Source organism: Hippopotamus amphibius, chromosome 4 (genome assembly GCF_030028045.1).
Source record: "Hippopotamus amphibius kiboko isolate mHipAmp2 chromosome 4, mHipAmp2.hap2, whole genome shotgun sequence".
Taxonomy (NCBI): Eukaryota; Metazoa; Chordata; class Mammalia; order Artiodactyla; family Hippopotamidae; genus Hippopotamus; species Hippopotamus amphibius.
This window is the reverse complement of record NC_080189.1, coordinates 24284452-24305465: the sequence shown is the minus strand read 5'-3', so window position 1 is coordinate 24305465 and position 21014 is coordinate 24284452. Positions and strand designations below refer to the sequence as shown.

At 45.2% G+C, this 21014-nt stretch overlaps 1 protein-coding gene across 1 annotated transcript; it reads left to right on the top strand.

Moving 5' to 3' along the window:
* Positions 1-1100: 1100 nt before the first annotated feature.
* GARIN1B (golgi associated RAB2 interactor 1B) lies at positions 1101-15237 on the top strand. The gene is made up of 7 exons (XM_057732487.1): positions 1101-1381; positions 2512-2696; positions 4543-4795; positions 8456-8577; positions 10801-10838; positions 13692-13859; positions 14628-15237. Exons 1-7 carry the CDS (start codon positions 1133-1135, stop codon positions 14639-14641), a joined length of 1029 nt encoding a protein of 342 aa, XP_057588470.1. The 5' UTR covers positions 1101-1132; the 3' UTR covers positions 14642-15237.
* Positions 15238-21014: the final 5777 nt, after the last annotated feature.

Below are 21014 nucleotides of genomic sequence, written 5' to 3'. Positions count from 1 at the left end.
CCTTCTCCCTGACTTGATAAGGAAATACAAAAATAAACCTCCATGCTTGTACTTTGCATATGTACTTTGCAAATTGCTTTTCTAAGCTGATTGTATTTGACCTTGATGGTGAATGTACCTTGATGATTAATAGATTCTGGAATTTTGTCCAAACTAGAATATGATTTCTCCCTGAAATAGACTTCAGTAGTGGTCAGCCTGCTTGGTTCTTTGCCTCTGATCTAGCCACCCTAAGCGCTGGGCTTCTTCTTCCTCTGGCTCAGGGATGAGGGAGCAGGGCTTGTTGATCCGGCAGAGATGCTCCTCGGAGTTCTATTCCTCTCAGCTGGTACCCTCACCAAGCCAGCCTCTGGGTAAGAAACTACTTGTTTCTACTGTTCTTCAGTTTCCCTTCTTCAGGGAAATAAGCCCTGCAGAAGTAACCAGCCAGCAGTAGCAGAGCACAGAGCAGGCACCTACAGGCCCGCAACTCCTTCCAGGAACACCAAAGGCTACTGCAGATAAACCAGGGCCTGTGGGGCCCACCTGGTACAAAGCTCAGGAAGGCTGCGTTTTAAATTGACAATGGCCCTTAAAACTCTTTGGGGAGACCTCCCTGGTGGTCCAGTGGCTAAGACTCTGCACTTCCAATGCAGGGGGCCTGGATTCAATCCCTGGTCAGGGAACTAGATCCTACATGCCTCAACTAAGACCCGGCACAGCCAAATAAATAAATAATATTAAAAAAAAAAAAACCTCTCTGGGGTAGCTCACATTCAGAGTAAGGGAGGGTTGAAAGGCAGGGAGGGTATTTTCCTCTTAGCAGTGGAAGGAGCTTGCTGACTGCCTTCCTTCTTTGCCTGGTGCCTAGTTCAGTACTTTCTCAGCAAGTTCTAGGGGAACTGTGTCCTCAGGTCCTGAGAAGGGCTGGGGCCTGTCAGGGCACTAGACAAGCTGTAAAAGCACTCTGGAGGAAAAGGGAGGTTCCCCTGCATTTCCCTTTCCTGCAGGCCTGCCCTGGTTTTTCGTGATGTCATCCATTCATCATTGTGAGCTGATTGGTGGTCCCAGGCCTTGGCCAGCTGCCCAAGGCCAGAAGGGGAGAGAGAGATCCCAGGACAAACGCGCAGCAGGCCCCTGAGCATGTGCGGAAATGCTGTCATCAGTTCCACATAGAAAGACTTGGAACAAATCGAAGAAGACAGTAAAAGTCACAAGATCCTATCCAACCTTCCCTTCCCTGAATGCCTGGGAAGAATTCAGGGGCCTCTTTCCTGTGGATGGGGAACCAGATCCTGGAGTGGGCCTGGGTGTGGAGGAGGGACTGCTCTGCCAGATGGTTCATTCTCCAGAATTCAACCTGTTTCCTGAATCCGTGGTGTTTGAAAGCAACTTTGTCCAGGTACTCTCGGGCCGCTCAGAATGGCACTCCTTGATTCCTCTAAATCTGTTCCCACAACGTGACAGAGAGTCTGTCCCTGGAACTGCAGTGGAGTGACCACTGAGGCAAAGAGAGGAACCGAAGGCAAGGCTACCCCCATCTGACCCTGACTTTGCAGAGCTGCAGACAGTTTTTCTCCTGCAGTCACTCTGGGGAGAGAGGTCAAGTGTTCTCTGCTCTGAGTGGAGGATTTGGTAGCTGAATCCCTCAGTTTACTTCCCTCTCCAGGCTGTCAGCTCAAAGCAGATGAACAAAGAGGCAGTAAAATGAGCTGCCCTTTGAGGGTGAGGAACAGAAATGTTGATGGGTGAAAGAATAGGAGCTGGGCGCCCAGAGAGATCTGGGCTCAGAGTCTGGTCCACCGCTTTCTTAGCGGGAGGTGTCGTCCAGGCAGGTGATCTGCACCCCCTGAATCGCAGTTTCCTCTATTGTAAAAGGGGTGGGACTGACCTGGCTGTTTTGGGAAACATTGGAGGCAAAGGCCTTAGCACAACGGCACTCAGTGCATTTTTGTTTCCTTGCCTGGGCTCTTCTCAGGCCAGATGGAACCCCGAATAAATAGAACTTGGGAGTTACAGGGACCTGACAGTGCAGGAAAGGTGCAGGAGATAATGGGGCCCCTCAAGGATGTGCCAAAGGACAGGTTTTTCAGGGAAAAGTCAGGAAACAGTCTGGGGAGGATTCACAGAAGTGTGACACATGTCAGGGAACTCTTGTGGGCAACTGCTAATAGTGGGTGAAGTAAGTACTGTTACAGTTGTTTAACCAACATAGGTTAAAACCTTTGTTCTCAACCAGGGATGATTTTGCCCCCGCCACCAGGGGGCACTTGGCAATGTCTGAAGACATTTTGGGTTATCACCCAGTTTGGGGGGTGGGGGGAGGGTGGAGATTGCTACTGGAATCTATTGGGCAGAGGTCATGGGTGGTGTCAAACGTCTTACGAGGCACAGGGCCTCCCTCTCCCCCCAAACCAAGAATTATCCAGCCCCCAATGTGAATAGTGCCGAGTCTGAGAAACTCTCACCTGAAACAGACTGCTGCTTCCGCCAAATGCTCAGACTGTGCCCCGGGGTGGGGCTGCTTTGCAGGTCAAAAAGGACAGGAACTGGGTAGACATCCACAAAGCCTCCAACACCATGGCCCTTGGGGTGACCTCCTCTGTCCCCTGCCTGCCTCTTCCCAACATCCTCCTCCTGGCCAGTGTCAGATGGCACCACGGGCAGACCCAGACGTGGAACAAACCGGCTACGGCCCCCAAGATCATCCTGAAGAGGTGAGCATCCTGAAGTGGGGCAAGGGGGGGGCATAGTGTGGACAGGAGTCAGGGCCAGTCCACATGCCCACTTTCCTTCTCGCTACTTTCACGGCACTGAATTCTTCGGAACTCTCTTCACTTTCGGCCAAGGTGCAAGGAAGCCAGGCAGTCTGGCAGATGGAGCACTGGTTGGGAGATGCAGGTTCTAGTCCATATGCAACTAACTAGACTCAAATAATTTTATTTGTTTATTTACTTATTTATTTATTTACTTACTTACTTATGGCTGATTTGGGTCTTTTGTTGCTGTGCGTGGGCTTCCTCTAGTTGCCGCTAGCGGGGGCTACTCTTCATTGTGGTGCTCAGGCTTCTCATTGCCGCCAGGTGCACGGGCTGCAGAAGTTGTGGCCCACGGGCTCTAGAGCGCAGGCTCAGTAGTTGTGGCGCACAGGCTTAGTTGCTCTGCAAGCATGTGGGATCTTTCCAGACCAGGGCTCAAACCCGTGTCCCCTGCATTGGCAGGTATGGATTCTTAACCACTGCGCCCCCAGGGAAGTCCCTCAAATAATCTTTTTTAAATTATTTTATTTATTGGCTGTGTTGCGTCTTCGTTGCTACGCTCGGGCTTTCTCTAGTTGCAGAGAGCAAGGGCTTCTCTTTGTTGCCACGCTCAGGCTTCTTATTGTGGTGTCTTGTCATGGAGCATGGGCTCTAGGCAAGTGAGCTTCAGTGGTTGTGGCACACGTGCTCAATAGTTGTGGCTCACCAGCTCCAGAGCACAGGCTCAGTAGTTGTCAAGCATGGGCTTAGTTACTCCGCAGTATGTGGGATCTTCCCGGAGCAGGGATCAAACCCGTGTCCCCTGCACTGGCAGGCAGATTCTTAACCACAGCGCCACCAGGGAAGTCCCCTTCAAGTAATTTTTGAGTCTCAAGGTACTTGCTGCATTTCAGTTTTCCTACTGGTGAAGTGAGCGGAACGAAGTCTCACCTGGAGCTGTAACATTGTTTGTTGGGGATGAAATGGCCCTTTTAGTTTTTTGAGCCTCTTCTGTAGAATATCTCAAGAATCTCTAGATATTCCCAGAAGTCCAAGTAAACCCTTCAATGCTCCATGTTGCTTCACTGATAAACCTCTCCATTGTGTTCTAGGCACACCTACAGCAAGTACAGCCCAGTCCCAGCTAATACTAGATCCAAAGCCAACTCCTTGAACCTTAGCTCCTTTGGGAAGAGTAACTGAGGCATTAAGGTCAATGAATGGACAAGCTGGACAGTTCATTGTCCAGCTCCCATTCTGCTATCAAGAAGGAAATTCAAAAGCCCCATGATCCCAGCTACCTTACTCCAAGGCTGCCCCTCTCAACCAGGATCCAGGGAACACTAACATGAGAATCATGGTAGGATAGGTGGAGGTTAAAATGCAGATTCCAGGGCTTCATCCCAGATCTACTGAATCAATCTTTGGGGGTATCCTCTGCATTTTTTTCTATTTTTTATTAATTAAGTAATTAATTTTTGGCTGCGTTGGGTCTTCATTGCTGTGCACGGGTTTTCTCGAGTTGTGGTTAGTGGGTGCTACTCTTCTTTGTGGTGCACAGGCTTTTCATTGTGGTGGCTTCTCTTGTTGCAGAGCACGGGCTCTAGGCACGCGGGCTTCCGTAGTTGTGGCACGTAGGCTTAGTTGCTCTGCGGCATGTGGGATCTTCCCGAACCAGGGATTGAACCCATGTCCCCTGCATTGGCAGGCAGATTCTTAACCACTGTGCCACCAGGGAAGCCCAAGACACTCCTCATTTTAATGAAGATAGGGTTGGATCAGAAGCAATGGGGCTGTCAGTGTGTGTCTTCCTTTGCGCCTTCAGGATTCTCCCTTTGAAGTTTGTGGAGCTCCAGGTCTGTGACCGCCTTCAACGCATCCTGCGGTTGAGGACAGTCACGGAGAAGATCTACTGCCTAAGGCTCCACCCTGACCATCCTGAGACTGTCTTCCACTTCTGGATCCGACTGGTTCAAATTCTGCAGAAGGGCCTGTCCATCACCACCAAAGATCCTAGGATTCTTGTTACTCACTGCCTGGTACCCAAAAACAGCTGCAGTCCCTCAGGAGACTCACAGGTAAGTGGGCACCATTGCCTCCTCCAGCCAAGGCCAGAGTTGAGCTGTAGAGCTTCAGTGAGCTGATACCAGAGCACCCTGGGAAGTTGATCCCTGCCTTAGGACTCTTCTAATCAGCTTTACTGATTAAAATTCACCCAAGTGTACCGTTCAACATTTTCTGTAATTATACAGAGTTGTGCAACCATCAGCACAATCCAGTTTTAGAACATTTCTATCACCCTAAAGAATTCCCTCATGCCCATTTGCAGTTATTCCCTGGTCTTACTTTCTGACCTAGGCAACCATTGGTCTGTCTTCAGCCTCTACTCAAATTTCTGAAACATTTCATATAAATGGAATCCTATAATATATAGTCTTTTATGTCTGGCTTCTTTCACTTAGCATAAGGTTTTTCCAAGTTCACCCGCATCATAGCATGGGGGCAACTCTATGATAGAGTCACAGATTATCAATAATTGATTCCTTTTAATTGCTGAATAGTATCCCATTGTATAGATATACCACATTTTGTTTATCTGTTCTTCAGTTGCCAGACATTTGGATTGTTTCCAGTTTAGGGCTATTATGAGTAATGCTACTATGAATGTTTGTGTACAAGTTTTTGTATAGATGTATGTTAGGGTATGTTTTCATTTGTTGTGGGTAAATTCCAGGGAATTGGAATTGCTGGGTCATATGGTAAGTTTACGTTTAAATCGGCAAACTGTTTTCCAAAGTGACTGTTCCATTTTACATTCCCACCAGTAATGCATGAGGGTTTCAGTTTCTCTGCATCTTCACGGACACTGGTATGTTTATCTTCCTAATTAAAATCATTCTAGTGGATGTATTGTGTTTTTAATTAGGATTTCCTGTTGAGCAACTTTTCATGGGCTTATTAGGCATTTATATACCTTCTTGGTGAAATTTCTATTCAAATCTTTTGCCTATTTTTTAAATTTTTATTTGTATTTATTTTTTATTTTGGCTGCACTGGGTCTTTGTTGCGGCGTGTGGGCTCTCTAATTGTGTCACACGGGATTAGTTGCCCCACGTTGTAGGGGATCTTAGTTCCCCAACCAGGGATCAAACCCGTGTCCGCTGCATTGGAAGGTGGATTCTTAACCACTGGACCACCAGGGAAGTCCCTTTTGCCTATTTTTTTTTTCTCTTTTTTTTTTTTTTAATTTTTTTTTGGCACGCGGGCTTAGTTGCTCCGTGGCATGTGGGATCTTCCTGGAGCTGGGATCGAACCCGTGACCTCTGCATTGTCAGGCGGATTCTTAACCACTGAGCCACCTAGGAAGCCCTGGTTTTTGCCTATTTTTAAATTGATTTTTTTTTCTTCTTATTGAGTTGTAAGAGTTCTTTGAATATTCCGGATATAAGTCCTTTACCAGATATATGATTTATAAATATTTTCTCCTAGTCTGTGAGTTGTCTTTTCCTTTTCTTAATGATATATTTTGAGGAGTGAAAGTTTTTAATTTTGATGAAGTGCAGTTTATCAATTTTTTCTTTTATGGGTCAGGCTTTTGCTGTATCTAAAAACTCTTTGTTCAACCCAGAGTCACAAAGATGTTATCCTATATTTTCTTCTAGAAGTTGCATATACTTAGCTCTTACGTTTAGGTCTCTGATCCATTTTGAGTTAACATTTGTGTATAATGTGAGGTAAGGGTACTTTTTTAAGTAGTTTTTTGGGGGGGGGCATGGGGATATACAATTTGTCCTAGTACCATTTGTTGAAAAGATTATCCTTTCCATATTGAGTTGTCTTGGCATCTTTGCCAAAAATCAATTGACCATAAATGTAAAGATTTATTTCTGCCTTCTCAGTTCTGTTCCATTGATCTGTTTGTCTATTCTTGGCCAATACCAGAATGTCTTGATTAATGTAGCTTTATAGTAAGGTTTGAAATTGGGTGTTGTAAATCTTCCAATTTTGCTCTTTTTCAAATTGTTTCAGCTATTCCAGATCCTTTACATTTCCATGTAAATTTTAGAATCAACTTGTCAATTTCTACAAAAAAAAAAAAAGCCTGCTGGAATTTCAATAAGGACATGTTGAATTTATACATCAATTTGGGGAAAGTTGCCATCTTGACAATATTGAGTCTTTCAATACATGTATATCGAATATCTTTCCATTTACATCAATCTAATTTAATTTCCCTTAGCAATGTTTTGTAGCTTTCAGTTTACAGGTTCTGCACCTCTTTTGTTCAATTATTCCTAAGTATTTGATTGTTGTTGATATTACTGTGAATGGAATTTTTCTTAATTTTTGCATCATTCATTGAAAGTATATAAAAATACAATTGATTTTTGTGTATTAATCTTGTTTATTAGTTGTAGTAGTTTGTGTGGATTCCTTGGGATTTTCTATATATGTGCATGCATTCATGTCATCTGAGAATAAAGACGCTTAACTTCATTTCCAATTTGGATCCATTTATTTGCTTATTGCGTTATTGCATTAGTTAGAACCTTCAGTACAATATTTAATAGAAGTAGCAAAAGCAGATATCCTTGCCTCGTTCCCGGTATTAGGGGGAAAACATCCAGTCTCTCACTAAGTATGATGTTAACCCTGGGATTTTAGTAGACGCCCTTTAAAGGTTGAGGAAATTCCCTTCTATTCCTTGCTTATTGAGAGTTTTTATCATGAATGGGTATTAGATTTTGCCAAATGCTTTTTCTCCATCTGCTGAGATGATCACATAGTTTATTCTATTAATATAGTATATTACATTAATTGATTTTTAGATGTTAAACCAGCCTTGTGTTCCTGCAATAAATTCCATTTGGTTATGATGTGTATAATCCTTTGTATATATTATTGGATTGGTTTGCTAGCATTTTGTTAAGGAGTTTTGCATCTGTGTTCATTAGAGATATTGGTCTGTAGTTTTCTTGTGATCACCTGGCTTTGATATCAGGGCAATACTCGTCTTATTGAGTAATTTGGGAAGTGTTCCCTCCTTTCTTTCTTTCTTCCTTTCTATTTATTTATTTATTTAGGCCGTGCCAGGTGTCAGGTGCGGCATGCCAACTCTTAGTTGCGGCACGAGAACTCTTAGTTGTGGCATGCATGCGGGATCTAGTTCCCTGACCAGGGATCAGACCCAGGGGATTGAACCTGGGCCCTCTGCATTGAATGAATGTGAGCAGCGTGCACAACGTAGGGCATCTGTGGGGTATCACAGGCAACAGGAAAAAAGGCAGTTTTACTCTGGCATAAAAAACAGCTCAACAGGGGATATTTCTTAGACAAACGAATTTGAGAAACATTAAATTCCTACAATAAGCATTTAATCCCCCTCCATTTAAATATAAAACCAAGTAGCCTAACCTTTATTGAATAAAAGTTTATATTAATAGGCTATTCAATAACATATTAAGATATGCTCATAAGAATAGCTTATCTACCAAATTATGTTTAAAGTTTTCAATAACAGTCTTATACTTAGGTCACCAAAGGATATTCATAACAATACAGGGACATAAACAAACAGCTATGGCCTCAGAATTGCCTCTCTGAGCAGTTGGCGTGACTCTGTCTGACGGGACAGTTGGAGTTCTAACACTTTAGGGTCCAGATCATGATATTAGGAAAATGCAGAGATGCTAAGACCTTAACCACCCGGTTTTCCTTTTTTTTCTTCCTTCATCTAGTTAGTACAGGAGAAACCCCAAGCCTCCCAGCCCAGCGAGAGCCTCATGCAGCTGATGGCCAAGGGGGAGAGTGAGGCGCTCTCTCAGATCTTTGCTGACCTGCACCAGCACAACCAGTTCAGGTACATGACTCTAATCCAGCCAGCATGATGTTCCCAGATGGTCCTCCCCGGAGACCCAGAAACCAAGGAACTTGGTTAATAGGCACATGAAGTGCTGCCCTTCAGTATCCAGTCTGTATTCTTGACTCAGGGCAACCTTTCTTTGGTCTCTTTGCCTAATTCTCCTTCTCCACGAGCATGGTGGGCTTGACTCCAGAGGAGGAATTTTATAAAAAAAAGAAAAGTAACTTCAATACTAAGGATAAATTAGTAACACAGGTGGAAACGTAAAACTTAATTTCTAATCTAGTTTCTAGTCCTGCAGAGAAATAATCAAAACATTGTTTAAAATATCCTCGTCTATCATCGGGTTCCTTTACCTACTTACCTGGCCTCTGCTTGAACTCTGTGGAGCTTCTGTGGTCTTTTTTTTTTTTTTTTTAATGTTTTCTGGAAAGCTCCCTCATGCAGGCCTGTCTTCTCCATGCCCGAGGAAATGTCCTAGCATGTACAGGTGACTCAGGGTTGAGTCTTAAGCCTGGTTGGTATGAGACAGACAGAAGACGAGAGCACTTAGACCACCAGGCACCACAGCCAGAGAGCAAAGATAAAGGGGGAACCCGGGTCTTAGTGAACTTGATTTGTGGTGTCAAAGAAAAGGAAGGACAGAAATAAATTAGTAAATGTCACCAGAAGAGAAAAACGAGGTGTCAGAGAGAAGGAGATTTTTGTCATAACCGGGACCCGCAACTCAGGGACAGAATTAAGGGGAAAAAAAGATGTCTTTGTGAGTGCAGGTGATAAACTGAAAACCAGGAGAGCTCAGAGGAGGCAATCTCTCATAGCTCACACAGCCCTGGGCCCAAGTCACTGCTCCGACAATGAGCCCTTGGGAACATTGCTTAACTGTGCTAAGCCTCGGTTTTTAGATCTGTAAAGTGGAAATTGCAGTAGTGCCAACCTCATCTAGACAGTGTTAGGATTAAATGAGCTCACGTGAATCAAGTGCTTGGCCCATCCTCCGCAAATTTAGAGGCAGATATAAGTAAATGCTCAATAAATATTAACTTGTAGGGAATTCCCTGGCAGTCCAGTGGTTAGGACTCCATGCTCTCACTGCCAAGGGCCCAGGTTCAATCACTGGTCAGGGAAATGCATCCTTCATTCCTAATAGCCATGGACCCAACACAAAATTAGATGTTCTGCCCCAGCGGGGAGAAGGGAAGAGGGGATGCTAAGGGCCCACTGGCAATCTCTGGCACAGATAGCTATTAATATCTCCAGAAGGTCAGAGGAGTCAAGGACCTGAAGGAGAAACACGCACAAGCCAGACAAAGGGTAGAGAGAGCTGTGCAGGTTAAGGGCACAGATGAGTATAACACTGAGGCTTTGCCCTGAGGAAGAAGCTTGGTGAGTGTAGAGAAAGGGAAGGAAGGCCAGTGGGGAAGTGGGGATGGTGGTAGGAGAACATACGTATAAGTGGGCAGGGACCAAGCCAGGCAGGGCCTGCAAAGCCATGAGAATGGATTTAGACTTTAAGTGTAAAGGGAATCTTAGCAGCATTTTAAACAGGGAAGTGATGTGATCCCATTTACATTTTGAAAAGGTCACGCTGGCTGTTGCAGTGACAGTGATTTGAAGAGAGGGAGGCCAGGTGTGGAGAGACCAGCCAGGGAGTTATGGCAACCAAGTCTGGGCTGTCATGCACAAAACCGATCAGAGGGATGAGAGAAAGAGGGAACATTATTGCTTCCCTATCTCAATAATTGCTTTGTTATTTAGTTTACATTTAGTTTCTTCTCTTTAATTTCTCAGTGTGAAGCCCTGAGTGATGATTTTCCTCCTCATTTAGGCAGGTTCTAGTCTGGTTGCCGTTATAGCAGTTTTTGCACACTGGCAGCAATATGCAACTTACAGCAAATAAAATAAATAGCCAAGACACAGGACCAGACAAATGCAGTCACACCCACTCCACCTCAGCAAAATCAGCAGCATGGGTTCTGCTCCCCAAGCCCCACCCCATCCCAACTCTCCCTGCCCTATTTTGTCTTCTGGTACTTTAATATGCGTCACACCCACCCAATATAGCCACAGCTGGCCTTTTTCATAATTATGTCTGCCTCTAAAGCTTTTGTTGCCTCAGGAAAAATATAACTGGAAACAAGATTTAAAATGAGAGTTTCATGCTTTATTCTTTTCCTTTTGACCTTCATTTCCTGGATCCTGAAATGGCTGGAGTTCCAGGAGCAGCAAAAAGACAGAGAACAAAAAGGACAGCTCAGGTAACGGAGGGCACAGGGCACCCTTGTCTCAGAGAACTTTCTGCTCCATAGATATAGGAATAAGATTCCCTCCAGCTCTCCATCCCAACTTTCCTGGTGCTGTCAGGATTGCCATCATCCTCCTGTACCTTAGTTTGAGCTCCTCTGGGATCGTTGGCCACCATAGTCAATGTGGCACCAAATCCTACCACTTTCTTTCTTTGAAATGACTCCTACATTCTTTACTTCATTTCTACTCCCACAGATCCTACCCTAGTCCACTTTATCACCTCTTGCCTAGACCACTGCAGCAATCTTCTGCTAGTTCATTCATTCATTTATTCATTCAAAAACATGCACTGAGCACTTGTTAAGTGCCAAACACTCTTGAAAGCTTTGGAGTCGCAATGAAGAAAGACACAGCACCCCCTTCAAGGGGTTTATAATTTTTCGAGTCAGATGGGTAAATCCCCAAATTACATAATCTCTCTTTCCAGGCAACATTCAAAGCTCAAGACTGGGGTGACCCAGGAGCACAAAGGCAGGGCTCTCTCACTCCTCCCAGGAAGCTGTCCTGGAAGACCTGGGGTCTGAGCTGCGTCAGTGAGGATGAGTACAAGTGGGCTGGTCAAGGCGGATGAGGTGGGGATTCTAGGAAGAAACACAGAGTCTGTGTGAGACAGCATGACACATTCTGGAAACAGCAGCCAGTTTTTCAAAAAATTTGTTTCCAGATTCTAGTTCACCCCAAATCCACTCATTTTGGCATGGAAGACCCTGCATGAACTTTCCCCCTCTTACGCATCTCACCTGATCACTTTCTCCTCCTCAAATGGGAGCTCTCTGCTGCCTCCTTTTCTCCAGCCTCAATCTTCTGCTCCAGTCAAATCTCAGCTATCCTTTACCATGCCTTATTCATCCCCCTCTGCTCCCTTCCTCCTGACACCACCGTAAATCCTACCTAAACTTCCACGTACACTCACAGCGCCTTCCTGCCCAGACAAATCTTTCTGTGCTCATAACCTCTCTTACATAACGTAAGATCCTTAATTGTTTCTAGGTTTAAGTATTGTTTCTTCAATCAATACTAAATTGTGTGTGTGTGTGCACTCACATGTGCGCGTGCGCGCCTCTGTTATCTACAGTAGCAAGCACAGGGCTGGGAACACAATAGGAGCTCAGCAAATATTCGTGCACCACACCACTAAGAAATTATTCCTCCAGATTGGCTCAGGAGGCAGCCAGAATATCATGCTATATTTAGAGACTTAGAGGAATGTGTAGATCACAGGGGAGCTGTGCCAACTTTTATCCAAACCAAGGATTGCAACTCAAACATCTGCAGGTGGTCTAGAGGAGTAAAGAGTCTAGGTGTCATTGATGTAAGTGACTGGGTTTTCTCTCAACTTTATTATTAATAAGACAACAGCTAGGCTGACACTTGGTTTCAGCACTGAGGAGACAATAGGGAGGAGTGGGGACACTGGCAACGAAAAAGTGAATGTGTCAATTAAAGCTTCAGCTGATTGTTGCCATGCTGCAACACAGGACTGGTGTTACCCAGATACTCTGATTTCTCAGGAAAAAACAAAAATCTGAATTTTTATGTCACATACACCCTCTGTCCCCCAGCTTCATAAAACATTAAGTACAGTATAGGCCAACACTTACTGGGCAAACAAAAGGTATCTGCAGACCAAAGTGAGCCTGGAGGCTGCCAGTTCATAGCCCCTGTTCTATACAGTAAATAGAACTGATTGCTGGCCCACACTTTCTCTCCAAGTCTAGAAATGCTTTCTCATATTATGTAAATGCTAATACAATGGAGATTCGTTAATGTTTTTACACATACATTCAAACACAGACACACATACGTACATACACAGACACTCAAAACATACCCCATGAGATTAGAGTTGAAGAAGACAGAAATAGAGAATATTTCTAACTTATGTCTAGGACTTGAGAGAACAGCTAGAATTTCAGAGTCAGAGGATGTCTGTGTCATGGGAACTGTCGCTTCCAAGAGGTTCCTAGGCTGATTTCAATTAGTCATCCTGGGGTGTCCTCAGGACCCTGCTCGTTCCTTGGAGCTGAAGGAACCCCTCTTTTCTCTTTGGGCCAGGTAGTATACCCTTTCAGTTTGGAAAGACAGTCACACTCCAGCCTGTTGGGACTTTTGGATTACAAGAGAGAGAGCTACATTTGGAAAAGGCAGCATCCCCAAGCTTCCCTGTGTGGTTGAAACTTTCAATTCCCATCAGTGGGTGATGTGACCTATCACAGTGCTTCCCAAAATTTAATATGCAGATGATCCCCTGGGGATCTTGTTAATATGTAGATGCTGATTCAGTAGGTCTGAGTGGACCTAAGACTGAGTTTCTCACATGCTCTAGGTGATGCTGAGGCTGCTGGGCGGCGAGCCACCCTTAGAGTAGCTCTGGCTTCAGGCCACCTGGGTTCAAGGCCACTGCCAGTTCAGCTAGCTGAATCTCCTGGGGAAATTCACTTGCTTAACCTCTCCAAGCCACGTTGTTTGCCTTCTTTTACTGGTACTGCCTTGTTCATATGATGTAGTGGTAAAAACAGAGGCTCTGTTACCTGGCTATCTGGCTTTGAATTCTGGCCTTGCCTCTTCATTATGTGACCATGGGTAAGTGACCTCACCTTGCTAGGCCTCAGAATCCTCATGCATCAAATGGGGACTGTGGCAGCACTGACCTCTCAGGAGTTGTGAGGATTAAAAGAGCATTAATGTGTATAATTGTTTGGAACAGTGCCTGGCCCATAATAAGCACCTCACAAATGTTGGCTGGAATCTAGGAGAGTGCTCTGTGAATTAAAGTACACAAATGCATTCCTTTTTTGACCTAGAAAAAAGCTATCCCAGTGAAGACTCCATCCCTTGCACCCGTGACCTCAGTTGGAGGGATTCGTTCACCTATGGAGAGTGGGAAAGAGAGAATCCCTCTGGGCCGCAGCCCCTCTCGCTCCTCAGCACTCTGGCAGCCTCCACCGGGCCCCAGCTGGCCCCATTCATAGGTACAGTGACGGGATTAATCCAGCTGCCTTCCTGGGACAGGCCTGGCATTCTACCTCAAGCTTGGGTTCAGGTCCTGGGGTCCTGGCGGTGATTCCAGGAGGCCGTGGGGTGGGAGTAGGGGGTCAGCCACAGCCCCTCAACCCTCTTTGTTCCTGCCCTGTTCTTCTCTATCTCCAACTGGGCTGAGTGAAACCCTAAGTATGGCACTTCCAGAGCCACCAGAGGCCCCTGGCATTTCCTGCAAGTGGCTCTGAAGGGACAGAGACTGGCAGGACACTGTTGTCACTAGAGCTGCCTTCTCCCTGCGGTGTGGGAGGCATGAGGGGCTGCCTCTGCAGAGGTGGGGAGCTTCTTTTCCTTCCCTGAGCTCCTTGGGAGCCCTAACCTTCTGCTGCAGAGAGTGGGAAGGAGCTGGGCCAGGAGGGATACGGTGGGGGTCAAACTTCTTTGGGGCCCAGCCCTTGTCTTCCCATGCCCCAAGCCTCATCCACTCATCCATGTATTCATTTAGCAGTCATTCATTAAGTACTTCCTTTGTGCCTCTGTCTGACCAGAGAGAGATCTTTAAAGAAGGCAGAAGTGGTTTCTGTTTTCTAGAGTAAAATATTATCAATAAATCACTAACTCTTACAAATTACCTGTTATTCATAGTTGACAATTTTAAAAATTAAAAGAAGTAACTAGAAGAGATGTTTATCTAGAAGTAACAGAAGAGCTCTTAAGGCAAGTTATATCTTATTGAAAGTTTTTCTCTCCTACACTTACAGGAAGTTCTATTTGAGCCACCCTTTTACACTGGAGAGAATCTACTAGCCCTCGCCAACGCCACTCTGCAGCATTCAGCTCTCTGAGGGACTCTCTCTGGATGGAGGGGAGGAGAAAGCTGCAACTAAGGAAAAACTAGAATCATCCCATGCTAACAACATGGCCTTTCCCTGGTGAACCACTTGGGAGCATGGCTCCTGGATGAGAAGCCTTATTCCAGCATCATTCCGTAACTTGTCATCGCCACCAGCACCGCACATCACCTCCCCTCACCTCCCTTCCAGCACAAGAAGACATGCTTTCAGAAGGACCAGGACCAGGAGATGGAGAGAAGGAAGGAAAGAGAACCAGGACCAGAGGAGAGGTGGAAGAGAACAAAACGGAGGTGAAGAGGAAGGCCGAGGGCGGAAATCAGAGAAGAGGGGAGAGGCAGAAAAGTGTGACAGAAGGAAATAGAAGAGAGGACAAGAGAAGTACACAGCTGAGAGCGGCCTCACCAAGCTTCTATTTATCTAATTTAAAACTTGAAAGTAAGGCCATATACCAGAAGAGATATGTGTTTTCTTCTCTGCTCAGACTCCTCTGGACAAGGATGAGGAGACAAATAAATTCCAGCCAAAAGCCTCTCTTTAAATGTCTCTTTTTGCCAATTTCTCTTATTAGTCCCTCTTTTCTGATTCAAGCTTTAGACCTCCTTCCTTAGTGCATTCTCTAACTTGGACTTGCTAGCCTGGCCCTGATATTCCAAATGGCGTTTTGGGTTTGAGGTTGCAGGAAGGTTCCTGCAGGAGGTTGTAAGACAAGGTGTTTGAGGTAGAGGCAGTTTCTCTTTTGTGTTCAGACTTTCTATGTTTACTGTTGTCTGAGCCCTACAAACACTGGCTCAATTTCTTTTGCATATGACACCCCCTTGAAAGGTTGACATATCTTGTTAGTGCTTATTAAATTAGAGATTCTAAGGAGAGGAGACACAGGCTCAAAGCACAGGTAAATCAGAGGTTCTAGGCTCAAAGTATAGGTAAAATCAGGGGTTCACAAATTATAAGTCAAGAGAGTCACTAAGGAGGCTCTGGCAGACGGCCCATGGACTGGCCTCTGTTTAAAATGCACAGCGTTTCATATTCAGTAAAAACCAGACTATGAGTATTTCAGAAAAGCTACCCAACCTTCTAACTGGAAAGCTTTTTGGAATGTCTTGCTTTGATTTGGGATATCCTAGGAGAATCTTTTTCTTCACTGAAGTGGTTTTTGGGGTTTTTGTTTATTTGTCATTGTTTTTGGCCAGTGACGAAACTTTTTTTTTAAACTTTTTATTTTGTATTGAAGTATAGTTGATTAACAATGTTGTGATAGTTTCAGGTGATTCAGTTATACATATACGTGTATCTATTCTTTTTCAAATTCTTTTCCCATTTAGGTTGTTACATAATATTGAGCAGAGATCCCTGTGTTGTCCAGTAGGTCCTTGTTGGTTACGCATTTTAAATACAGCAGTGTGTACCTGTCAATCCCACACTCCCTAACTATCCCTTCCCCCCATTCACTGAAGTGATTTTCCGACTGAAATAGTTGGAGGGCTAAAAAGTTAGTTCCTGGACCATCAACACTCTTGCCAAGGATGAGTTATGTCCTAATTCTTGGTGATTTCAATATCCACATAGATGATCTTGCCCCTACTCTGTCCTTCACCCTCCTCAGCCACTGACTACCCTGATTTTACCCTAGAGTTTGTCATGAATAACTGCACCCCACCACGTTATTCCTGCTGTCCAACTATACCATCTCCTGTCTTTCCCCAAGTCCAATAATCCTTTGACCCCTCCCATTTGCAATCTCTTGCTCCTTCTGGGTTTTCACTATCCCTCACTCTCCTCACATCCTCATTCCCTTCCCCTCCAGCCTAGATTCCACGATCCATCCTGAATATTATCACTCCCTTGCATGTACCCTCTGTGCCTTTGTATCTCTTCCATTTTATTCTCTTCACTGACCGAGTCCAGCCCTCCACCAACTGCACCATGCCACTAAACTTGCCTGGAGAAAAATCACGTGACATACTAACCAGTTTCGCCCCAAAGTCATCATCTAGGGCCTCAAGAGGGTGCCTATGCCTGGAGATCATACTACGTTCCCCTCACCTGTTCTCTCTGCTGAATGGCCGTTTCACATCTTCTCCCTTTAAACCCACAGTGCCTCCTGATGACCCAGCTTCCCATTTCACTGGGAACATAGTATCAATTGAAAGAGAACTCCAAGTTCTCACCACCATGACTACCACTTACCTGGAACCAGACCAGAAGATCTAGTTTCTCTCCTTATTAGTATAGAAGCACTGTCTTGCTCTAAGCAAAGTCCAACTCTTCCCCCTTTGTACTGGGTCCCATCCCATCTCACCTACTCAAGGACGTTGCTCCAGCAATATTCCCTTCTTCCTACATCATCAATTTGATTCTCTCTCCTAGATCGTTCCCATCATGCTGGTATTTCTCCTAAACAGAACTGTTATTTCTTTCATTTAAAAACATAACAAAACCTCTCTTAGCCCCTCTGCCCACTCTGCTCCCCTTTATAGTAAACTCCCTAAAAGGGTTTCCATTATCCTGCTTCCCATTCTCTCTTGAACCCCTCCACTACCCCCACCAAACCTGACCCTCACATTGCTAAAGCCAATGGTCACTCAGTCCTCACCTCGCTGTTAGTGTGTAACATACATGATTTCTCCTGGAAATACTTCCTTCACTTGGCTTCTAGAACACTACGCTTTCCTCCTTCACTGGCTTTTCTTTGCAGGTTCCTTTGCTAATTTTCATCAACACCCACCACCACCACCACCACCACCACCATCTCCAAACACTAGAAATTTCCAGGACTCAATCTCGGACCTCTTCTAATCAAAACTTCATACCACACACAAACCAATTACTCCCAAATTTATATCTCTAGTCCAGAACACTGTGAACTCCAACTGCCAACTTGACATCTCCATTTGAATATCTAATAGGCATCTCAACATGTCCGAAACTAATCTCTCAATAGTATCCCTTAAGACTTGCTCCCCACAAGGTCTTTTCTTCCTTTGTTTTTTTATAAATTTATTTTATTTATTTATTTATTTATTTTTGGCTGTGTTGGGTCTTCGTTGCTGTGCACAGGCTTTCTCTAGTTGCAGCAAGTGGGGGCTCCTCTTCATTGTGGTGCGAGGGCTTCTCATTGCTGTGGCTTCTCTTGTGGAGCACGGGCCCTAGGCACACAGGCTTCAGTTTGTGACACATGGGCTCAATAGTTGTGGCTTGCAGGCGCTAGAGCACAGGTTCAGTAGTTGTAGCACACAGGCTTAGTTGTTCCGTGGCATGTGGGATCTTCCCAGACCAGGGATCAAACCCATGTCCCCTGCCCTGGCAGGTGGATTCTCACCCACTGCACCACCAGGGAAGTCCCAGGTCTTTTCTATCCTAGTAAGTGGCAGCTCCAATTTTTACTTGCTCAAAACCTTGGAGTCATCCTTGACTCCTCTCTCTCCACCCCATTTCCAACTCATCAGGAAACCCTTTTAAACTACTTTCAAATTACACGCAGAATCTGACACTTCTCACTATTTCTACTGTTACCACCCTGGACCAGGCCATCATCATTATCATCACCACCACCTGGATTGTTGAAAAAGCCTCCTACGTGGGTGGCTTGTTTCTAATCTTACCCTCTTCACTCTAACATGACCCTTTTAAAGTCTTAGGTCATGTCACTTCTCTGCTCAAAACCTTCCAATGGCTTCCCATCTGTATTAGTTAAGGTAGTGCTACCTCTGTAAAAGAGAAACCCTGACATATCAATGGCATAAAATAACCAACAGAAGTTCATTTCTCACACACAGAAAAGTCCAAAAAGCATGTTCCTGTTCAGCGAGTGGCTCTTTAACAGGACCCTGGGCTCCTTTCATCTTGTGACTTGCCATCTGCACTACACAGTTACCAGGGTTGCCACAGAAAGGGAGAGAGCTTGGAAAATGGCACATAGCAGGTTTGCATGGCTAGTACTGGAAGTAGTGGACCTCACTTGTGCCTCTCTCCCCTTGCCAGAACTCAGTCACTTGGCCATGCTGCAAGGGGGGCTGGGAAATGTATCTAGCCATGTCACAGGATGAAGAGGAAACAGCTTGGTAAATAGCTAATCTCTTCCACATCACTTCACTCATAGTAGCAGATGAAGTCCTTACAATGGCCTAAAGGCCCTCTCCCCTTCACCCCCATCCCTGCCTCATGTCCTCTGTTCTCCTCAGTACTGTACCCAGCCACACTGACTTCCTGCTGCTGCTCAAACCCTCCAGCAGGCTTCAGCCTTGCTGTTCCGTCTTCCCGGGATGTTCTTTGTCACCTTCAGATGTTCACTCACATGTCATCCTCTTCATGAGCCCTCCCTGGCCACCCTCTCAAAGACTGCAACTCCACTCCTGGTAGTCCTAACACTCTTTTTTCTCCTTTCCTGCTATATTTTATTCCGTGGCACCTATTACCACCTCTCATTCTATATATTTTGCTTTTTTATCTTGTTTCTTTGGCCACAAACCGCAACATAAGTGCCATGAGAGTTTGCTCCATTTTGTTCACTGCTGTATACCCAGTGCCTAGAACAGTGTCTTGCACACAGGAAACAATACATTCATTTGTGGAGTGAATGTTCAGTAGCACTATACGAGCAGAGCTGGGATGCTTGAAGCATAGCATCAGCCTTTTGAGGTTGACATGATTACATCTGCCATAAACAGTCCTTCAGTGCTTCTCTCAGAGACAGAATCCAGGTAGATGGGCCCTTGGTACAGCTACGGTGACATTTCTTATGCGTGTCAGCCCTCATGTCCTTTTCCTCCTTTACCTACTTTCTAACTCTGGGGCTCCCGTGAGGCCTAATCTGCTTTTCTGTCCTCAGAAATCTCATTTGTTCTCATGGCTCCACCAACTGCTGCCTGGCCAATGACCCTAAGTATCTCCTCCAGCCTTCTGGTTCTTTCTTTTTAGATGTTCTGCCATCACCTTAGGCTCATCATATCTTGAACTCAACTCCGTTCCCCCATCTTTCACTCATCTAGCTCATTCTCCCAGTTTCCTACTATTCAAACTTTAAATTTTTGAGTGCTCCTTCTTCATTTCTCTCTTTCAAGCAATCACTAGGTCCAGGAAATTGTTATTTTCACTTTCTATATCAGTGTTCATTTGCATTTCTCTTGCTTTGCCTAGGCCAAGCCCTCATCTACAGGGAATCTCAGGGTTGAAGGGCCCCATCTCAGGCAGAGCCCCACTACCTTATTCAGCCTCTTCTAGGACACTTCCAAGATGGTGGCTCTCCCATTAGGCTGCAGTTCCTTGAGGGCAGGAGCCATGTCCTATTCTTTGTGGGTTCGCCAGCACCTAGCTCAGTGCCTGACTTCAAGGAGGCATTTTCAAAAGTTTTTAAAATATCTCCTGATGCAGCCTGTTCTAAAGATAACCCCTATTAGGAGATGCAACTCCCTGAAAGAACACTTTGTCTCATTCCACCTCCCACGAAGGAACAAGCTTGGAAACCTTCAGAAGACCCACAATTCAGCTCAGGCTCCTCAAAGCTCAGGCTCCCGCCACCCACCCCCTTTTTTTTTTACCTCCCTCACCCGTACCTGGCCTAAGAATTTACCTCCTACTCTGTCCCCTGCTTGCCCTGGTTCCTGTTAGTCCTTTTGCTGAATAGTGCATTTAGGAATTTCTTAGTCCAGCCTGAGTCACACCTTCTTAGGAAGCCCTCTCTGGCTAACAGCAAGCGTCACGACCATGCCTTTGTCTGAATTACCAAAGCACTGATTGTCAACCTCTCATCTTGATGTTTAAACTACGTTGCTTTGTATTTAACTATCTCATGAGCATACCACTTGTCTCAACTGGATTTTAAAATATAGAGGATTTATGTGCTAAGAACACAGGAGGTTTATATTCCATTGACATTACAAACATAGCAGCCTTTATTTAATTTTAATTTCATGACTTGAAAATGAATAAGTTAATTTCCTGTGTTCCTCTTCAATCAAGGACATTCTATGGGTTCCACCCATTCAGTTCACTTAACATTTTTAAGCATTTACTGTGAACTGGGCAGTAAGCTCAAAGCTGTGGGTACAGGCTTCCCTGGTGGTGCAGCAGTTGGGAGTCCACCTGCCAATGCAGGGGACACAGGTTCCATCCCTGGTCCAGGAAGATCCCATATACCACGGAGCAAGCAAGCCCGTGAGCCACAACTATTCAGCCCGTGTGGGGCAACTACTGAAGCCCTCACACCTAGAGACTATGTTCCGCAACAAGAGAAGCCACTACAGTGAGAGGCCCCGTGCACCCCCACCAAAGGGAAGTCCCCACCCCTCACCGCAA

Coding starts and splice junctions, on each gene's coding strand:
- GARIN1B (XM_057732487.1), top strand. CDS start 1,133: ATGCTGTCATCAGTTCCACATAGAAAGACTTGGAACAAATCGAAGAAG. Junction 2,697..4,542: donor CCCAAGATCATCCTGAAGAG/GTGAGCATCCTG, acceptor TTGCGCCTTCAG/GATTCTCCCTTTGAAGTTTG. Junction 4,796..8,455: donor GTCCCTCAGGAGACTCACAG/GTAAGTGGGCAC, acceptor TCCTTCATCTAG/TTAGTACAGGAGAAACCCCA.